The 20,715-nt window shown below is 37.3% G+C and overlaps 1 protein-coding gene across 5 annotated transcripts in view; it reads left to right on the top strand.

The window, feature by feature from the left end:
- Positions 1-20,715, top strand: part of gdpd5b (glycerophosphodiester phosphodiesterase domain containing 5b) — a 69,602-nt gene that overhangs the window by 39,560 nt on the left and 9,327 nt on the right. For all 5 annotated transcript variants that reach the window (XR_010906740.1, XR_010906739.1, XM_067450501.1 and 2 more), the window contains 9 exons: positions 7,923-8,026; positions 12,508-12,601; positions 12,806-12,865; positions 13,133-13,231; positions 14,391-14,484; positions 15,728-15,873; positions 17,600-17,682; positions 19,142-19,292; positions 19,877-20,098. Coding sequence is in view for 3 of the 5 variants with exons in the window: in XM_067450501.1 (XP_067306602.1) it covers positions 7,923-8,026; positions 12,508-12,601; positions 12,806-12,865; positions 13,133-13,231; positions 14,391-14,484; positions 15,728-15,873; positions 17,600-17,682; positions 19,142-19,292; positions 19,877-20,098 (1,053 nt within the window). In the remaining 2 variants the exon portion in view is untranslated. The remainder of the gene's footprint in view (positions 1-7,922; positions 8,027-12,507; positions 12,602-12,805; positions 12,866-13,132; positions 13,232-14,390; positions 14,485-15,727; positions 15,874-17,599; positions 17,683-19,141; positions 19,293-19,876; positions 20,099-20,715) is intronic.

The raw sequence follows: 20,715 nt of genomic DNA, 5'->3' as shown, positions 1-20,715 counted from the left end.
CATTCATGGAAACATCCCTTTTAACATCTTTCTAGCCTTTGTAAAGAGTAGGGTGACCAAACATCCTGTTTTCCCAGGACATGTCCTGTTTTCAAGTCCTGTCTTTTTATAAAGTGATGAAAATGTCCTGGTTTTCATTATTTTCCACTGGGCCATTAAATTGACCGGCACTCAAGTATCATATGAGTATCTCATTTCCAGGCCAAGTGTTCTGGTTTTCGGTAAACAAAATATGGTCACCCTAGTAAAAAGTTCATACACCTTTTGGTCTAGTGAAAACACTTTAGTATGCTAAAACGTTCTCATCCTTCAGACAGTAAGGGCAGGGTGTCACCTCAGGCGTGATGCACAGTGACAGACAATGACTCAAGATTACAGCAGGGACAGACCTGCCACCAACTCAGCCGGAGGCCAGCCAACCAATCAGTATTTTTTCCTCAGGGTGAAGTGGATCCCATTTCCAGTGGATTGGAAGAAACACACAGACCTGTACATGCATCTTCAGACCACATCAGCAACAAACCGGGGCTCTTAAACTCCTGCCATCCATCAGGAATACAGATTATGTCTGTGATTACTTTCTGTGCCCTAGACGCTGTTTTGCACATAGTAATCTGTTCCCTGCAATGTTCTTCATTACTTGGATTCACATGTAGGAAGACTTTGCTTTCAGATTCTCTCCACTCTTCCGTGCTTTGTTGTCATTCAGGGTTCATGTTTACAGAAGGGAGCAGCATTCTGAAATGGCTTTTGATGAATGTATCCATGGGTGTATTCTAGTGCCAGCATTTCCTACAAGGTGACCTACAATGCATGTTCTTGTCAGATTTAATCTTTCCCTGTCCATCAGCATGAAGATTATTAGGTTATGGTTATAATTTCACATTGGAGTAAAAGAGAGAAAGATGTTAAAGGGATAGTTCATCCAAAAATGTAAATTCTGTTGTTTTGGATTCAGTGGACTTTCTTTTTTATCTACATTTTTCCAAATGACATCTTCAATCTTTTATGTTCCTTGGAATGGGTTGGTGACTAATTGGTGACCAGAATTTTGAAGTTTTTATTTATTTTAAATTGAAGCATGTATAGTATGGATTTACAGAGTTGGCTATTCAGTGCTTTTAAATAGAAATGTATGTAAATGTGATATTTAGTCCTTTGTCGAAGATGTTGTTCCATGTTTAAAATACATTTTTAATTTTTTTCCTTTTGCACATTTGCAAAGGCAGCTTATGAAAGTACTCTTTGTAGCAGCCGGCACAACATTACACATTATTGACCCACAGTGATTTTACATAAGAATTAACATCAATGGAAACACTTTGAATAGAAACAAACAGAGTGTAATTTTGAGTGGAAATTAGTCAGGATCACAGCATTTAGACATCCAGCATGTCTGGCTATAACCTTCATGCAGGCACTATCGAGCTTTAGTGAAACTACTTTCAGGACCAAAAATACACTTGTGTAAATGCCAACACTATGGTGAGAATTTACATTGCAACTTTTCCACTCTAACTGATGGTCTATTCAGTGGAAATGATCTAACTAACCCACAAAGCTGTACTAAGCACAAGTTGTGTTGTATTGAATCCATGTGTTTTAGTAAAGTTATTTTGCATAGTATTGTTATACTGCCACAATTTAATTCTACCTGACCTAAATTTTACCTCCAATGACACTTTCTTTTCAGTTGTGTAGTCTGGTTTTTGAGACAGATATTCAAAAGGGGCCTCTGTATACCAGTAAAATAACCACTCTATGAATAGAATGTATATATTTTCTTTAAAAATGGTTCTGTTAATGGATTTTGTGACATCTGTTCCAGAGAAGGTCAGTTTGTAAAGGGACTTGATTTTGCACCTCGCTCACCAATGTGATTTTACTGCTGAGGGACTGTTATAAAAGATGTTGCTCCACTACTCCCCCTACCATATCCACTTCCATTTTTCTCTTTGCTCATTTCCACCCACTGCTTCTCCTTCACTCTTTCACTCCGGGCAGCCGGCCTCCTCGTGTTCTTTGCCCTTTGCCTATGTGGACTAGATATTTAGCAGTCAGTGGGATTTTAAACTACATTTGGCAGATGTGTGTGGTAAATACCATAAATTATTCTGGGGCGTCAAAGTCAAGGTGCTCCAAGGAAAAGCGGTGTTATTTGTGTGTATTGTTTTTTTGCTGTTTGTATGCTTCTATCTGTTTTGTTTTGGGCAGTGGTTCAGCTTGGTTCTTTGCTCAGGAAATGCTAAAGCTAATTTTCATAATTGCAGCCAGTGCTTGGCAGATCTTAGTCTGAGATATTGTTATTTTGCTCATATTTCAGCATCAGATAAGCCTGTTTAACTTAATGAAGATAATTAAAGGCAACTGCGGTGACCATGCCATTTCACCCCACCTTAACCAATTAGCGATAGTCCAAGGCGTTTACTTGACAGCATTATAACTAATGTGCTATGCAAAGCTTTGCTGGGATTGTTTTGAGGGGAATTGTTACTTTGATTTTACCTTAAAGCAGGGGTTGCCTTAACCCTGGTCCTCGAGAGCTGCAGAGTTTAGCTCTAACCTTGATCAAACTCACTTGCCTGTAACTTTCTAGTCATCCTGAAGAGCTTAATTAGCTGGTTCAGGTGTGTTTGATTAGAGTTGGAGCTAAACTGCAGGACAGTGCTCCTCGGGGACCAGGGTTGAGAATGCCTGCATTAGGCTGTGTGTCCACCAAAGTATTTTTTCACGCAGCTTTTTAGGCTGTGTGTCCACCAAAGTATTTTTTCACGCAGCTTTTTAAGAACGCCTGGAGCGTACCGAGGCACTGAGCGAGTATTTCAAGCTCAAGTGATGAGTGTTCGGCGTTTTTTACTGGTCGCCAAGTGTCAATAAATTTTCAACTTTGAGTAAAACGCATCGCTCCGCACTGTCACATTTGACCAGCCGTCCAATCACAGTGGAGGAGGGGCAAGACGAACACAACACCGACCAACCACCACATTCTGCTTGTACAATGTCCAGAATTTAAACCAAGAGCCAGAGCAAATACTTTGCATTGTATCTGCATTTTTATATAAAATAAATACAGAAACAAACTATCTGTGAAATTAGATACTAGTAACACTTCCGCGAATATTCCGCATCATAACATGCAGAGTCTCAACGCGAAAAAATGCTGCCCTGCTAGAACACTCGCAGCTGCACAAAGCGAGGCGTTTTCAGCAGAAAGCCTACCATTTTCAGATGGCTAAAAACGCTTTGGTGGACATGCATTCACACACAAATTATAATTCTGTCATTAATTACTCACCTTCACATCGTTCCAAACCTGTAAGTTCATCTTCTTAACCCAAATGAAGATATTTTTGATGAAATCCGAGACCTTTCTGACCCCTCTATAGACAGCTATTTAATTAACACTTGAAAGGCCCAGAAAGGCAGTAAAAACAGTGTTAAAATAGTCCATGTGACTTTAATTGTATAAAGTGATGAGTATCATTTTTATGTGCAGAAAACAAACAAAAATAAGGACTTATTTCAACAATTTCTTCTAGCCTTTGTCAGACTCTTATGCTGTTGATGGGTCATGTTTTTTTTCCGAACAAAAACTTCTATAGAGGGGTTAGAAAGCTTTCAGATTTCATTAAAAATATCTTCATTTGTGTTCAGAAGATGAACAAAGGTCTTACTGGGTTTGGAACGACATGAGGGTGAGTCATTACATTTTTGAATGAACTATCCCTATAAGAATTGTTTATAGAACTGTTTCTGTGCCTGACATAATTGAACAATAAGACGTTCAAGGTCCAGACAGTTGTAGACTCTGCCCTGCACAATACCAATTCAACACTGCCCTCAGGAAATAGTGGGAAAAGTGAGTTTACTTTGGTACTAAGTGGTGGAGAGGCACTGCCATCTCAGATCAGCAGGACAGAATATAAAGAGTGCTTTTGAAAATAAGCTTTTGGAGGCTTAATGATAAGATGATATTCTCGTTTAGAGGAAACCGCTCGCTGCCCAGCGCTGCTCTGAATCCCTTCTGTTAAGTTGTCTCCTGCTTGTTGCTTATTGACCCTGATGATGTTATGGCAATCTGCTACAACAGCAGCCATGCCAAAAACACAGCCGAGTTTGTCATTTCATATGCTGAACTATCATTGTCTTAAGATGTGTGTGTTCTGGGTGATGAAGGATGAGTCATTTCAGGCCATGAATAAATCACTAGCTTAAACTTTTGGCATTAAACTATGGTGCAAAACTTGTCCCACAACGAATAATACTTCAAATTATGCAACATTTTCAGAGAGATTTGGTTTTGTTTTTTTAAGCGATTTATCGTTTTAAGCAACTTAATAAATCTTTTGCTTTAAAAAACATGGTCAGTATATTTAATTGTGCATGCTCATATGTAGATGACCTATGTTGACTGTCATCTAGTGTTCACTTACAGTTAATCTTTAAAAATATAACCTAATTGTAATCTTTAGCTAATTAAAATGAATATAATTTGTTCATACTGTATATTATAATGTTGAACTAAGAGTACCTTAGTAACCATATAGCAACACCCTGCATCCACCCCCAACCCATGCCAGTGTTAAACATTTCCGTTGGTGCCAGTCTGGTGCCATTTTTAAGATAGATGGAAAAATAATTTGCAAAAACAAACCACATTTGACATTTGACCTGTTTTATGGTGTGCTATTGATTTGGCACATTCAGTCAGCCTGTGATGTTGGTGTGAGATCGCAGGTTTAGCAGCATTTATTTGTGTGTATTATTTTTCTGCTTAGAATTACCCATAATCCTCTTTATCCATCTATATTTAGGTGTTTTTGGATGATGGGGCTTAGGAATTAATACACTACATGCTTTCTAACCGCTTTTTGTAAACCAAGTGGAACATTCATTTCTGCACATTTTCTTTGCGCTGCTCCCTTGTGGCACAGGCATACTATATTTTGTTCTTTGTGTAGTGACGAGGAAGAAGTTTGACAGTATGAGTACTTTGTGTCTCCACTTTTTTTTTTATTGAAGTAAGTGCTGTCATTCTGCATTGTCTTTATTTTGCAATGAAAACAGAGTGCATTTCTTTTATGTAACCAGGTTTAAATTTAACTATTTTTATTTTTATTTTTGTAAAAGCTAGTTAATTTCATATGATTTATTTATTTTTATTCTTTTTTTATTTATTAATTAATTTAATTAATTAAAAAGTATTGTATTATTTAAAAAAAAAAAAAAAAACATTTATTTGGCCATGCTGTTCTAAAAAGTATATTTTGATATTTTTCATTTTACTGGATGGTTTATACCTATATTTTTGTCGACTTTCAGTTCATTCTTTCAAAAAGGAAAAATAAAAAAGTGGGGCTTATTCAAATAACGTGCAGTAATTATGTTCTCAGCTATAGACAGACTGAAACTGAATCACCAGGGTGGATTAAAAAGGGAAACCATTAAGAAAAATTACTATGATTTGAAAATTATAGTAACATTAGTCCATTTGAGCATTATATATATCTGATTAAATGAATGTTTTATTTGTTTTCCATGATTTATGTAATTGCACACTAGCCATTTCATTAATTTACAGACCCAATTTGATTGTGTGCTGTAGACAATGCACTCTGGGAGCCAAATAAATGGTGATTATTTTTAGGTTCGGACATTATTCACAGTACATTGGTTTTGTGTTAGGAGGTTGGCAGTGCAAGGGGTGTATATGTGTGGGAAGTGCCGGTGATATGCTGAAAATGAAACTATCTCAAAGAAGGTATTGTTGAATACTTGTTTCTATATTATGTTTAAGAAATGCTATTATAAAATGCTAAATGCCAATTTCATCCACAAGATATAAACTGGAGAACAAATACAAGAGTGGCTGTCGGGTAACATGGTACTAAAAGAGATTACCAAATCAATTATATGTACATTTATCCATAATTGGTCAATAAAACAAATCAATATAGGATTTTTAACAAGTCACTTCCAGTTATTATTATTTTTTTTTTTTAAATCTTTCTCATCTGATGGTCTTCTCAGCAATGTTTGTTACATACACTATATTGCCCAGTATTGGGACACCTAGGCATGCAGACGCTTCTGCAAACATTTGTGAAAGAATGGGTAGCTCTCAGGAGCTCAGTGAATTCAATCATGGTACAATGATGGGTTGCCCCCTCTGCAATAAGTCCATTTGTGATATGTCTTCACTACTAAATATTCTACCATCAACTGTAAGTGGTATTATAACAAAGTGAAAGCAATTGGGAACAACAGCATCTCAGCCATCAACTGGTAGGCCACGTAAAATCACAGAGTGGGGTCAGCACAAGCTGAAGCGCACAGAGCAAAGAAGTCGCTAAGTTTCTGCAGAGTCAGTAGCCTCCAAATTGTGTGTGGCCTTCAGATTAGCTCAAGAACAGTGTGTAGAGAGCTTCATGGAATGGGTTTCGATGGCTGAGCAGCTTCATCACCAAATGCAATGCAAAGCGTCGGATGCAGTGGTGTAAAGCACGCTGCCACTGGACTCTAGAGCAATGGATACATGTTCTCTGGAGTGACGAGTCGCACTTCTCTGTCTGGCAATGTGAAGGACGAGTCTGGGTTTGGCAGTTGCCAGGAGAACTGTACTTACCTGGCTGCATTGTGCCAAGTAAAAAAATTTGGTGTAAGGGAGTTTTGGTTTGAGATTTTCAGGGTTTGGGCATGGCCCCTTAATTTCCAGTGAAAGGAACTCTTAATGCTTCAGCATACCAAGACATTTTGGACAATTTCATGCTCCCAACTTTGTGGGAACATTTACTGTTCCATGCCCCTTCCTGTTCTCCATGACTGTGCACCAGTGCACAAAGATAAGTCCATAAAGACATGTATGAGTGAGTTTGGTGTGGAGGAACTTGACTGGCCTGCACAGAGTCCTGGTCTCAACCCGACTGAACACCTTTGGGAGGAATTAGAGCGGAGACTGTGAGCCAGGCCTTCTCATCCAACATCAGTGCCTGACCTCACAAATGCACTTCTAGAAGAATGGTCAAAAACACACTCCTAAACCTTGTGGAAAGCCTTCCCAGAAGCGTTGGATCAACTCCATATTAAACCCTACAGATTAAGAATGGGATATCATTAAAGTTCTTGTGCATGTAAAGGCAGGTGTCTGAAAACGTTTGTCAAATGTGAGTAAAGTATGGGGAAAATCATATTTATTTATTGCAGATTTGCAAATAAGTTATTGTTTTAATTTACAGTGTGTTTTGATTTCTTAAAGGCACAATGTTTGATTTAAAAAAAAAAAAAAAAATCCAAAAACCACTAGAACTGTGTTACATATTTTTTAACTTGTGTACTTGCATTATCCCAGATGTTTCCAAGAATGTTTAAATCCAGAGAAATAAGTGATTTTAACATCATACCTACCTTACCCTTGATTTCCGCCCAACCATGCAAACACCGAAGGCACTTTAATATATTATATATTTTATTAGACAAGGGAACAACTGTTTGGATACATCTATAGACAGAAAATGAATTATTGTACAGTAATACAGCATCTGTCATATAATATGTTTTAAAATGATTTGCATTGCTGTGAGCAGAACTAATCTTTGACAAATTAATCTGTGATGAAGGCAGGTCTCACCATTGAAGCAGCTCTAATCAGATTAATTGTGTTTCATATGTGTATGCAGTCATGTCCTGAGGCATTATGTGAACTCTACATTCAGTTATCCTCCATTTAAACAGTGTTGACAGTATTTTGAAATTTTGTTCTCCATACTGTAGTCTCTATTATCTTTTGGCACAGTTCCTCACTGTGACTGCATTGTCGCATGCGGACACCAGTCAGTTTAATACTGATGCTGATAGACACAAACTATGAAACACATTTTAAACTCCTATTTAAATCATTTGTTCGCTGTGATTCTCTGTTCCAGTGGGAGTGTTTGTGGTCCTTCATTCTCTTCTGCACTTTCTCCTTGTTACTGGTGTGGTTTTACTTCTGGTGGGAGGCCCACAATGACTACAGCGAGTTTAACTGGTGAGTAGTCCTTATAAAATCCTACACTTTCATCAACGTTCCTACAATCTGTTTCTCTGCAGTGATGCATCTAAGAAACTTGTGAGCTTTCTGGAACAAATTTGGCATAATCCTATGCTTAAAGTAATCCAGAGTTCATGGGAAAGGCTCTGATGGAACAGATTGCAATTTTAATAGATAGGCTGTGCTGTTTTTGGCTAGTGCTCAGAATGTAATCGCTGATTACACTTATGTTCAGTGTATACTGCTTTTAATATTTTTAGTATTTAAAATGGTGTACATTATTCAACGACTTGTAGTAGCATGCATACAGGCCCCAAAAGAACTGCAGTTTTGGAGATGCTCTAATGCCGTTTAGCCTTCACAATTTGACCCTTTTCAAACTCACTCAAATCCTTACACTTGCCCATTTTTCCTGCTTCTAAAGCATTAACTTTGAGGGCAAAATGTTCACTTGCTGCCTAATATATCACACCCACTTACAAGTGCCGTGATGAAAATATAATCAGTGTTATTCACTTATTCACCTGTCAGTGATCATAATGTCATAATCTGTGTATGATATAGTATATCTGCATAATGCTGTAAAATATTAGCACATAAAAGCACATTTACATTCAGTCTTGGTTTAGTTATTAAATCTGCAGTAGGGAGTTTTTAGAAAACATTGACTTAGCCTGAAAATTTGAACAAGCACAACTCACAGGTCACTCCCCTTGCTCTCTGCTGCGCCACAGCTCTCCCTCAACAGCTCCTCCCCCATCACAACAGAGCCGGCCGTGAACGCGCAGGCTAGTAAACAAGCGGATAAACAGTTATGACACATTCACTGGGATGCTTTCAATAGTTGCTGGACAGTGCGTGACATTTTATCTGTATGTTATGCGGCTAGAGTTTTGACACTGAGTCAATGGGATCCGACGAGGAATTCACACACACAGCGACAAATTAAGCAGGGATATTTAGTTGTCAAGCAGAAATGTTGCTAACTGCATAGGTTTTTAATCCTTTCAGGACGCGTAACGTTAGCTCCCTCCACCTCGGAAAAGCCGCTCCGATATTTACCCTTGGTTTATTTTGGGCTTTTTCTAATTCTTTCTTTTTGTCTTCTTTATCATCATCATCTCTCTTTTTCCGTTTACCTGTCCTTATTTTATGAGCAGGTTTGAATTGTTTGTCCGCCATAAGCAAAGCTGCGGCACACCGGTGATCTTTTTGAAAGCCTGTGCGCGTGCTGTGCATAAGAACGCAAGAAAGGGATGTGATCAGAGCGCACAAGCTTATTTGACAGTGCTTAGACGCTCCTCCTGGCTTTGATTGGTTGTTTCTTACCGGGAGCGGTGTATTTCTACAAATGACAGTAGTACCACTGGGAGGAGCCAGAGGAGCTTGATTTTTTTCACAGATTATCTGTCTCATATTCTACTGTCAGGAGGACATAATGACAGGTTTAACAAATATGTAAAAATATTTTTTTTAATAAAAGTTACCTACTGCAACTTTAAATCACGCTCTGACATTTTAACAGTCAAATAAAACGTATTTTACAAATAAGGTTTAAAAAAAAGTTTACCAAAGTGGTGAACAATAACAGAGATAGAAAAAAATACAAATATGCATAAATATGTAACAAATAACATGATAAAAGACAACAGAAAACACAGGTGTAAACTATAGCCACATTTATTCCTAATGTACAGTATTAGCTATAAAAAAACAAGTGAGAGGGTAGCAAAAGCAAGTTCGATCACATCACATTTTAACCGAGTGAGCGGAATATCCAAAAGCAGCTGATTATTCCATCTAAGAGATATAGAGGAGTCGCAAGTATTAAGCTCTTATGAAATATAAACTGAGATTTAAAAACATACATCAACACCTTGAATTATTTTCGCTGCTTGACAGGTAACCAATGGCCAAAACAGGAGGGATATGGTTTCTCCTTCTAGTATTCGTTAGTAACCTGGCTGCTGTATTTTGAACAAACACCTAGACATAAAGCATTACAATAATCGAGGCGTGACGAAACAATACTACATAATCTTCTATTTACCAGGAACCACATTAAAAACAGCACGGCAGTAAAAGCCATTGTTTGCTTTCTCCCTCAAGGTCATTTTCTCCTGATCCTCCAGATCTTTTTGAATTGTGTCACGTTCTGTTTTCTTTTCAATGTCACTTCTCTCCTCCTTTATGTGGCTTCCACCTCCCACCACACAGTCTCATGGGAGGTACATGAGACCTTGATTTTACTGTAGAGGACAAAAGGTGTTGATTCACAACAACCTCTAGTAAATGCCCTGAGAGACTGTGCATGTAGAATCTGTGCAGGCAGGAGGCGATGCATCTAGCAGGCAAACCCTCAATATGGCTCCGCCCACCAAGCTGTAGTTTAACCAATCAGTTCTGAAGGGTGATCTATGACATACAACCCCTTTTCCATTCTGATTTTAGGCTCAGATAAACATGCCAGCATGAAATATTCTGTTTTTTTTTTTAAATAAGTCTCTCATGCTCACCCAGACTACATTTATTTGATCAAAGATACAGTAAACATAGTAAAATTGTTTACAATATAATACAGCTGATTTCTATTGTATTATAATTTTAAAAATGTATGTAATGGCAAAGCTGAAATTTTAGCAGCCGTTACTACAGTCTTCATTCCTTTAGAAATCGTTTTAAACATGTTGGAACAGTTGTGCCACTTAATATTTTTTGTGGAAACCTTGATATTTTACACTATTTATTTGTTTTCATTTAACATTTTCATTTAATATTCATTTAAAGGTGCGTTCATTTTAAACGATTTTGAACTGTAAAAGCCTCCGCATGCCTGTTGAACTTGTAATTATAACATGTTAACTGTAATTCAACTAAACAGTTTGTCCGTTTAGGGCTTCTGTAGAAACATGCCTCTGCAAAATGGTGACTTCAGGGACCCACGGTGTATGTAGATAGAAATGGCTCATTGTAAGGTAATAAAAAACACAACTGTTCATTATGTAAGGTCTTTATACACCACTGGAAACAGTTACCGGTATGTATATTATATTTCATTTCTGTGAATAGATCCTCCTAAATATTACACATTGGACCTTTAAAGGGTTAGTTCACCCAAAAATTAAATTGATGTCATTAATGACTCACCCTAATGTTGTTCCACACCCCTAAGACCTTCAGATTGCCAATGTCCCGTGATTTCAACAGTTTGGCAGTTTGACACTCGATCCAAATCATGAAGCAATACGCTGATTCATAACCGTTTGAATCTTTATATGAGGTTTGAAAACAAGCGCGGAAGAGAAGACAATGTTGAATAAAGTCGTAGTTTTTTGTTGTTTTTGGACCAAAATGTATTTTTGATGCTTCAAGAGATTCTAACTAACTAACTGATGTTACATATGGACTACTTTGAGGATGTTTTTATTCCCTTTCTGGACATGGACAGTATAGTGTGCATACACTTAGATACGCTGTCGGACTAAATATACATTTCATTTTTGGGTGAACTAACCCTTTAAAGGGACATGTACAAAAACGGTGGCCCTCAAAAAGTGACAATTTTAACATTTATTAAAAATGATCTGTGTGGTATTTTGAGCTACAACTTCACTACACACTCTGGGGACATCAGAGACTTATTTTACATCTTGTAAAACTGGGCATAATATGACCCCTTTAAAATCATATGTAAAGATGTCTACAGCATACTTGAAACATTGTGGAGTAATATGCACTTTTTCTGGAGATATATTAGACAGTATTGAGTAAACGTAAGCTGGTATTTAATTCTGATCACAGCCTGTAATAAAGTTTGTAGATATGGGAAGGAAGGAGGCGGGAACCGGTGAACATTCACAACTTTAATTCAGTAAATAAACTAAACAAAAGTAAACCGCGGGCAGCCCCTCACGGACGACTGCCCACACACACATAACAAAATATAATCAAAACTTAATGTAAAGTCAGGCCTGGTCCTCTCTCGTCTTCCACTGTCTTCACCCCTCTTTTTATACTCCCGTTACTACGGCGGGAGACGAGACCGGTGTGGCACGCAGCTGGCGCTCATTATCACTCGCCACCGGCCCGCTCTCACGGTCCCTTGCCTCACTGCTTGCCATTGCGCTTAGATGTTGAAGAAAGCTAATACTGACCCTGATACTGTTCCCCGTGTGTCTCATATGCTTTATCTCCCTTTGTTTCGAATAGAAGGCAGATGATGCTTTCTGTAAAACAGATGCCTCTCATCCACTTCTTTGGTAAAAAAAATAGACTTGTATAATCCAGAGCTCTCATGCGAGCGAGCAAGTGAAATGTGGAGCCTGTCAAAAGATTAGAAGCTTCTATTTGTTTTCAGGAGCTTGGTTATTTTGTTTGGCCTTAAAGCAGACTGAACATTATGGAGGACATAAGACACCCAGGAATTCTAATGCTGAATAATCAACCGCTAACGGTTTTCCGGTATTGTGCTCCCGCAGGTTTTTATATAACCGCTCAGGGGAGTGGAGCGATGGAACCGTTCCCATATTGGCCACCACAGCAGCTGGTTTCACCTATATTGCATTTTTAATGGTGAGTTGTAACTGCTCTGTAGCACTGATACTGCACTGTGGGTTTGCATACCAAACCTCTCCAAACCACTAACGGTTTAAATATCTCTCACACCTGTGTGTACATGTCACCATTCAGCATTGTTTTAGCTCCATATCCCCGTTTATCACTTTATCTGCACAGTCCGTTACTCGTTAAACTTAATATTTGTCCTTTTTGGTCCAGATTTTAGCCCTGTGTCATGTAGCTGTCGGGCAGCAGTTAAACCTTCACTGGCTCCACAAGGTACCCGTCAACCTCTGTTTTTTTCCAGAATAGATATAGAAAACTTAGTCTGTTTGTGTGAGACGAACCAAATGAACCTTGACACAGTGTCAAAAACACCTTGTTATGCCCCAAGGCTTTCTAGCCACATTGAGAGTTTAAAAGCTGTATTTCCCGTTTGTTTATGAACAGAAAGTGAAACGTAGTTTGGTTTGCTTAGAATAAATGAAGTATAATTGCATAAAATGACTTTGAATTGAATTAACTGGGCTGTGTTTTTCTCACTAGATTGGTGTGACAGTCGCTTTGCTCGCTACAGTAATTGGAGTGATATCTGTCACTCAGATGTGGGGAGAGGAATGGGATGTAGTTTGGATTTCTCTTCAGGTATGTTCTTTTAGAAATCTTATCTCCAGGGATGCGTCTATATACAGTATGTTTGTCTAGTTTCGGGTTAGTACGGTTTTCTTTTCTTTTTTGTCATTTTTAATTTTTTCTTCAACAAGGTTGCATTAAATTGATCAAAAGTATGCAGTATACAGTAAAGTATCATATACAGTATATATTTGTAATGTTACAAAAGATTTATCATTCAAATAAATGCTGTTCTTTTGAGCTTTCCATGCATCAAAAAGTATCACTGTTTTCACAAAAAATATTAAGCAGCACAACTGTTTTCAACATTGATAATAAGAAGAAATGTTTCACTCAAGAGTGTAATGATGCTGAAAATTCAGCTTTGCCATCACAGAGATAAATTACATTTTAAAATACATTAACATAGAAAACAGGTACTTTAAATTGTAATAAAATTGCACAATCAAATAAATGCAGCCTTAGTGAGTGTGAGAGACTTTTTTTTACATTAAAACATCTTACAGACCCCAAACCTTTGAACAGTGGTTTACACTTTAGGCTAGAAGTTTGTCTTGTGTGTGCGATATCTCTCTCTCTCTCAATGTATATTTTTCCTAGAAATTCTGAAACTCTTAAACCAGTAAGACTTTTGTTAAACTTTGGAACACAAGTGAAGATATCTTTAATGTCATTTTAGAAATTTCAGTCCCTCTATTGACAGCTACGCAAATGCCACTTTGAAGCTTCAAAAAGTGCATAAATAGTTAATAAAACTATTCCATATGAATTGAGCAGTTTAGAAACATTTTCTGAAGAGACTTTATGACTTTATAAGATGAACAGATTTATTTTAGGCTTTTATTCACGTTTAAATGAGAAGCTCAACCGAACCTGCTTGATGTGTGAGAACAAAACTTCTTTGGTTCTTGTGGAAACTCAAACGAGCTGCGTAACACGAGAATGAACCTCATTGGTTCTTGTGGATATTTAAACGTGCTCTGTAACACAAGAATGCACCTTATTGGTTCTTGCTGAAGCTCAGTCATGCTGTGTAACATGAGAATGAACCTCATTGGTTCTCATGTAAACTCAAATGTGCTATGTATTTTTATTTTTGGGTGAACTATCCCTTTAAGGTTCTTATTTGTTTGTGTATTTAAAACCAATGAATGTCTCCATTTTTTTTCAGGCTACTGGTCCCTTCCTGCACATCGGCGCTTTAGCTGCAGTTACTGCTTTGGCCTGGCTGGTGGCTGGACAGGTGGCGCGAGCAGAGAGAACCAGTAAGCCAAATTCACTTCTTTACTTGAAGATCAGGCTCTCAGTTAGGCATCATTATTAACCAGATGTTAATTATTAAAGCGATACATTCCTGCCTTTACACAGTGACATTACTATCTCCTCTAGCTCAATGCGCTGGTGTTTCATGTTACAGCATTGGGGCGGAAATTAATATACCACTATTGATTCCTCATTTAAGTTTAACCAAGCTTATCTGATTCAACTAAGCACAGATTTAACTGGTTTATCTCGTTTGGTTTATCAGACGTAAATTTCTCTTCCTTCTTCATGGGAATTCAGTACACAGAGCCTACACTAGAGTTCAAAAGTTTGGGGTTGGTGAGATTTGTTTTAAAGAAATCTCTTATGCTCTTCAAGACCAAAAATACAATAAAAACAATATTGTCAGTATTATTACACTTTAAATAACTGTTTTATTTGGATATATTTTAAACTGTAATCTGTTCCTGTGATGTCAGATTAATTTTCAGCAACATAACTCTTCAGTGTCAAATGATCCATCAGAAATCATTCTAATATGATGATTTAGCTCTCAAGGAATTCTTTAAATTAATATCAATCTTAAAATAATTAAATTTTTTTTGTGTTGAATATAAAGTTCAAAAGGACAGCTATTTTTTTTTAAAATAGAGACATTTTGTAATATTATAAATGTCTTCACTGTTACACTTAATCCATTTAATGTCATTTCTAATGAATAATTAGACCCCAAACTTTTGAATGGTAGTGTATTTTGTCTCTTTGTAAGATTTAGAAAACTTCTCTCACCCTGAAAAGTACTTAGTTTGCACAAGTATGTGAATTAATTAATTAATTAATAGCTGTGTACGTTCAGTTCCACACATCATGTGCTCAAAAATGTCTCAATAATGCATTTTTTGGCATGGCTGCAATGGAAGCTATTGCACATTTTAGTCTTCTACACTTCAAACTTCTTTTTTCAGGACAGTTGCTGTCTTAGCTCAGTAACAATTTATTATGCAGAATCAGCACTCCTCAACTGTCAACATACATTTACTTGCATTAGCACTAATTTCAGAAACGAGACCGCACACTTTTCCTCTTAGCTGCAAAAAAGGTGACATAAAACACAATGCAAAATTGTTTTAAGATGTGATTTATAGTCATTTATTTTCCTAAAGAAGTTTTTGTTTTGTTTTTTACATCTTAAAAATAGCTGTACTATAGTTGTAATTTCAAATAACTAAGTTGTTGGTTCTCTAGGGTTCCAGTTGATGGTTCTCCTCATCTACTTGACTGTTCTCCTCACGCTGTACTTCATTCCGCTGTCAATCACCTCACCCTGCATTATGGAGCGTGGGAGTCTGAAAGCAGCACCTGCCATCATTGGCCATCAAGGGGCTCCAATGGTAAGCAGCCAAATTATCAACATTGTGTTGTGCACTTCATGTCTTTCCTAGATACTACATCAAGCTCAGGCTACATCAAGGATTGCTGGAGGCAGTTTGGTCCTTTCTGCCTCTCTCTTGGTCTCTCTCTCTCTCTCTCTTGGTCTCTCTCTCTCTCTCTCTCTCTCTCTCTCTCTCTCTCTCTCTCTCTCTCGGTCTCTCGCTTTCTCGCTCTCTATCTCTTTCCTGTGTCTTTCCATCCTTCATTTTCCCTCTCTTTTTATTTCTCTCCATTTATCTTTCTCATATTTCTTTTCCCTGGCTTGTCATAGCTAAATATAACTCGGGTAAGAGCCACTGAGAATCTCTGTGTAGGCGTTGTTCAAGGTTTGGTGGTTATGAAGGGTTTTCAATACACTCGTGTGCATGATTGGTGTATTGTGCTAAAAAATAAGCTTTTCATGTGTGCATGTTATTTCTGTTTTATAGTGGCACAGAAAAGAAAAGAAATCTTTTTAGATGTATTTAAATGCAGCATTTGGAAGGTATGAATATAGAACTTCCATGATTTAATGTAAATGATTTAATTTGTACATCACAAAACATCTATCTATCTATCTATCTATCTATCCTATAAATACTGCTAATTTTCTATTCAGCAAAAAATCCTGAAAAATGTATCCACAATGGTTCCAAATGGGTTCCACAAAAATATAAAGCAGCAAAATTGTTTTCAACTTTGATAATGATATTAAGATTGATTATTGTAAGTGTCACTAACAGAGCACCAAATCAGCATATTAGAATGATTTCCAAAGGATCTGTTCTTTTAATATTTCACAATATTACTGTTTTTACTGTATTTTCTTCAAATAAATACAGCCTTGGTGATTAATATACTTCTTTCAAAAACAAAACAAGATCCTAATTGTTCTAAACTATTGACAGGTAGTGTATGTGTGTTTAAGAATTTCTCTGTAATTTATGGGGTTTGTGTCAGAAAACAGACACATGCTTAATTGGTCTGGATTAAAATCATCTGTGAAAAACACAAATTACCTAATTTCCCTTTGTAAAAATTAGTCCACTTCTGAATAGGCCTACAGAAAGATATTTAATAATAACATCTCTGTGTTCGTATAAGTCTCTTTTTAGCAGCAGTGTTATCTAACATTTCTGCTAGCCAATTAGGGAACAGTTTTGTTTGGATGAATTTAATTGTTCTGCCACTCCCAGCTAAAGCTGTAAACACCCAAACTTGGGTTGAAAACCCATTGAGTTTACTGGTTGGTTTAAAAGCCAGAATCCAGAGATGAGGGTCATAACCTTAAGTGCTCTCCAAAGGCACATTCAAACTGATCCTGTTGATCCTTAACATATTCATCTCTTCATTCTCTTGTGCTTTAAAAGAAAGCGTCTCCCCTTCATTCTGCATTTGTCACATGTAGAGCTGCTGTGCGCAAATTATCTCAAGTTGCTGCTTGCATGCTGTTACATAAGCATGAACCACAGAGGAGCCGTAGATTGTGCATCTGTCTGGCCCTCGAGCACTCAGTGAACGTCTATGAGATGAGTTATTGATTTACGGCCAAATAACTAGGAAGAGGTTTAGCTACTGCTTAGCTCCAGGGTCTCGCATTTTGGTCTGACAATGGTCTTTCCATTGAAGGTTCCATAGGGTTCAAGTATGCAACACTTTATTCTTTGTAAGATTTTCACTTCTTAATTTTTTTCTCCCCCCGTTCAGCTCGCTCCAGAGAACACTCTCCTATCCTTCAACCGAGCGCTGCAGAGAAACGTTAGTGGGTTGGAGGCGGATGTGACCATCAGGTATTCATACATTCATTCTGCCTGGCACTCTTGGTATAGCTCAATCAATAGATTGCATAGAGCTACATAGAGCTGTGTGTGTGTGTGTGTGTGTGTGTGTGTGTGTGTGTGTGTGTGTGTGTGTGTGTGTGTGTGTGTGTGTGTGTGTGTGTGTGTGTGTGTGTGCGTGTGTGTGTGCGTGTGTGTGTGCGCGTGTGCGTGTGCGTGTGCGCGTGCGTGCATGTGTGTGTGTCTAAAGGCACAAGGCAACAGGGTGTTTCAAAGTGTGAATCCTTGTGTGGTAGTGTGAGACTACTATAATGAGAGGTTGGAGTGAGTCGTGATGTCTCTTGACCCATAGAGTGCATAGTAATTGAACACTGGGACAGACAGGAAGACTTTATAAAGAAGCCCCTTTAAGCTATAATCTACTCTGCCTGCTTAACACGCATCTTTAGATAATGGAGTTGAAATTGTCCAATTGTTGTGTTGTAATTTATCTTAGTTAAAGAGAGTCATCACTCTTTTTAGACAAGCTTTTTAGATTGAGATATCACTAGTGAAGCTTTATGGACAGAATCTCTGTCATAATGTTGATTACCACACAAATTATTTTGACCTAATTTTTAAAAACCCTGCAAAAAATGTATTTGCTTATTCTTTTTTCATTTGTAACTGGGGTACAAGTCATAAGGGTACATTTTATTTATTTATTGAGATTTATACATCACCTGAAAGAAGAATAAATAGGCTTTCCATTGACAATATTTGGCCGACATGCACCTATTTGAAAATCTGGAAACTTAGGGTGAAAAAAAAATCTAAATATTAAGAAAATCACTTTTAAAGTTGTCCAAATTTTTTATATCTTTAGGGTAGGACATTTACAAAATATCTTCATGGAACATGATCTATACCTAATATCCTATTTTTTTTTTTTTGCCATAGAATAAAAATCTATAATTTTGACCCATTCAATCTATTTTTGGCTATTGTCACAAATATACCCTTGCGACTGGTTTTGTTGTCCAGGGTCACGTATTGCTTTGGTTGAGAACATCTGGTTTAATTTCATTAAGAGGTGGTGGCACTGGTATGAAACCATATTTAAATTAAATGGCTTGATGTGGCTTAGAGATTCAATTGGCTGGTAACCCAAAGGTTCCATCTCAATCAACCACCATTATGCTCTTGCATTTAACCTTAGTGTGTGGGTTGTCCTGTGTAAAAAGGCATCTGCCAAATGAAGAATAATGGTTTGCAATAATACTACTACTATTGTAGAACAATCCCATTATTAAAATAAGTCCATACAGATGTCAGCGTACAGTAAGTCCACATTTACCGCTTTTATGCTCTCTTATCATTGAATATTATCCAGCAGTGCTGGCAGGTTCAGCCCTAATAGAAGCACTTTCTCAATTGCAATCTAAGTGCTGTCTAATCACATACTGCTGAGTAACTCTGGCTTTGGCTGTAGTCTCGATGGTGTGCCGTTCCTCATGAGAGACCGGACATTAAGAAGAACCACAAACGTGAGGACAATCTTTCCGAAGAGACAGTATGATGATGCTTCACTCTTCAACTGGACTGATCTGAGCTCACTGAACGCTGGCCAGTGGTTTCTGGAGGTATGGGCCATTTTGGCTCTAAACAATGTCTACAAGACAGTTAAAATAGTGATGTAGTAGTGTAAGTAATTTGTATTTATTTATAGCAACACTGAAGACTGTAGAGTGTCTTTAAATTTTAATGGGGATTTAAAAAAAAGAAAAGATTTTTCTCTTTTTTGAAATAAGAGTTCAGTCTAATATGTAGATGTACTTTAATATTTACACAAAGCCTCTCTCTTGAACAATAATGGAAATGGTATAGCAAACCAGGTCATTTAGGTTAAACATGTCACAGTTATGATGTCAGCACATTAGCATATGTCCGCCCATATGCCCATAATTCTGCATATCATGCAATCTTAAAGATGCAGTAACAAAAATGGTCTGCTTAACTCTAAGGGTTATTTATTAAAACTAAATTATAAGTGGATCAATGCTATTGTCATATACCCTTTTAAGATCTAGCCAATTTAGCAGTGTCATAGCTTCATAATTAGACTAAATTTCCTTGTTTTCTTCTGACTTTAAAGTTTCGATCTTTTATATTAGGAATGTATAAGTAGTAAATCTGTATATAACTGAACTGATTTCACTGAACGCAGGATGATCCTTTCTGGACAGCAGAGTACATGTCAGCGTCTGAGCGCAGGTCAGTGGAGAACCAGACCGTGTGCAGCCTGGAGCAGATGCTGAAGCTAGCGGCTAGATCCAAAAGCTCAGCCATATTCACTCTGCGCAGACCGCCGTCCAATCACCCCCACCACCACGACTGGGTCAACCTCACCCTGGACACTGTTCTGAGGTCAGGAATACCACAACGGCAGGTTAGTCTTGAGGGTGTGATACTCAAGTTGGATATGCTACTGAAAATCTCATTTGTCCTTGGTCTGGGTTTCAAGTGCATGCTTTTAGGACACGTTTGTTCCTGTTTTATATGGTTGGTTGTATATTCACGCCCTCTAGTGGTGAGTAAAACAATAACACTTAAAAAGCCTACTGTATCATATCTGAAAAGTGAATTTCTAAGGCCTCTAAATTATCAACATGATCAAAATTTTGCCGAAATGTCTTCTGTCATCTTATTGATAGTTTATACTTTTTTCACCAAGTAAAAAGCCTTTTAGTGTTAATTATAAAAATGTCCACCTTCAGGTTGATTTTTCTAAAGTAAACGCAATAATAATGTTTATATTATTAGTAATATTTTAAGATGAACACTGATTATCCATACACAATCTTTTGATGTGAGTATCAAATGATATATCTGGCTTTTGGGGAACATTTATGCGCACATCTATCAGTCTTCATAGTATTGAAATGCATTTTATGTTTTGCCCCATACAATAAAATCTACAGAGATTGGATCATAAAACTAGGCATTTAAATATCATCTTACTACGGTATTATTTGGAAATCTGGAGTGACAACTAATATTTTTATG

This window comes from Pseudorasbora parva, chromosome 8 (genome assembly GCF_024679245.1).
Source record: "Pseudorasbora parva isolate DD20220531a chromosome 8, ASM2467924v1, whole genome shotgun sequence".
NCBI lineage: Eukaryota > Metazoa > Chordata > Actinopteri > Cypriniformes > Gobionidae > Pseudorasbora > Pseudorasbora parva.
Note: the sequence above shows the minus strand (reverse complement) of the source record. Positions and strands in the feature narration are given on the sequence as shown.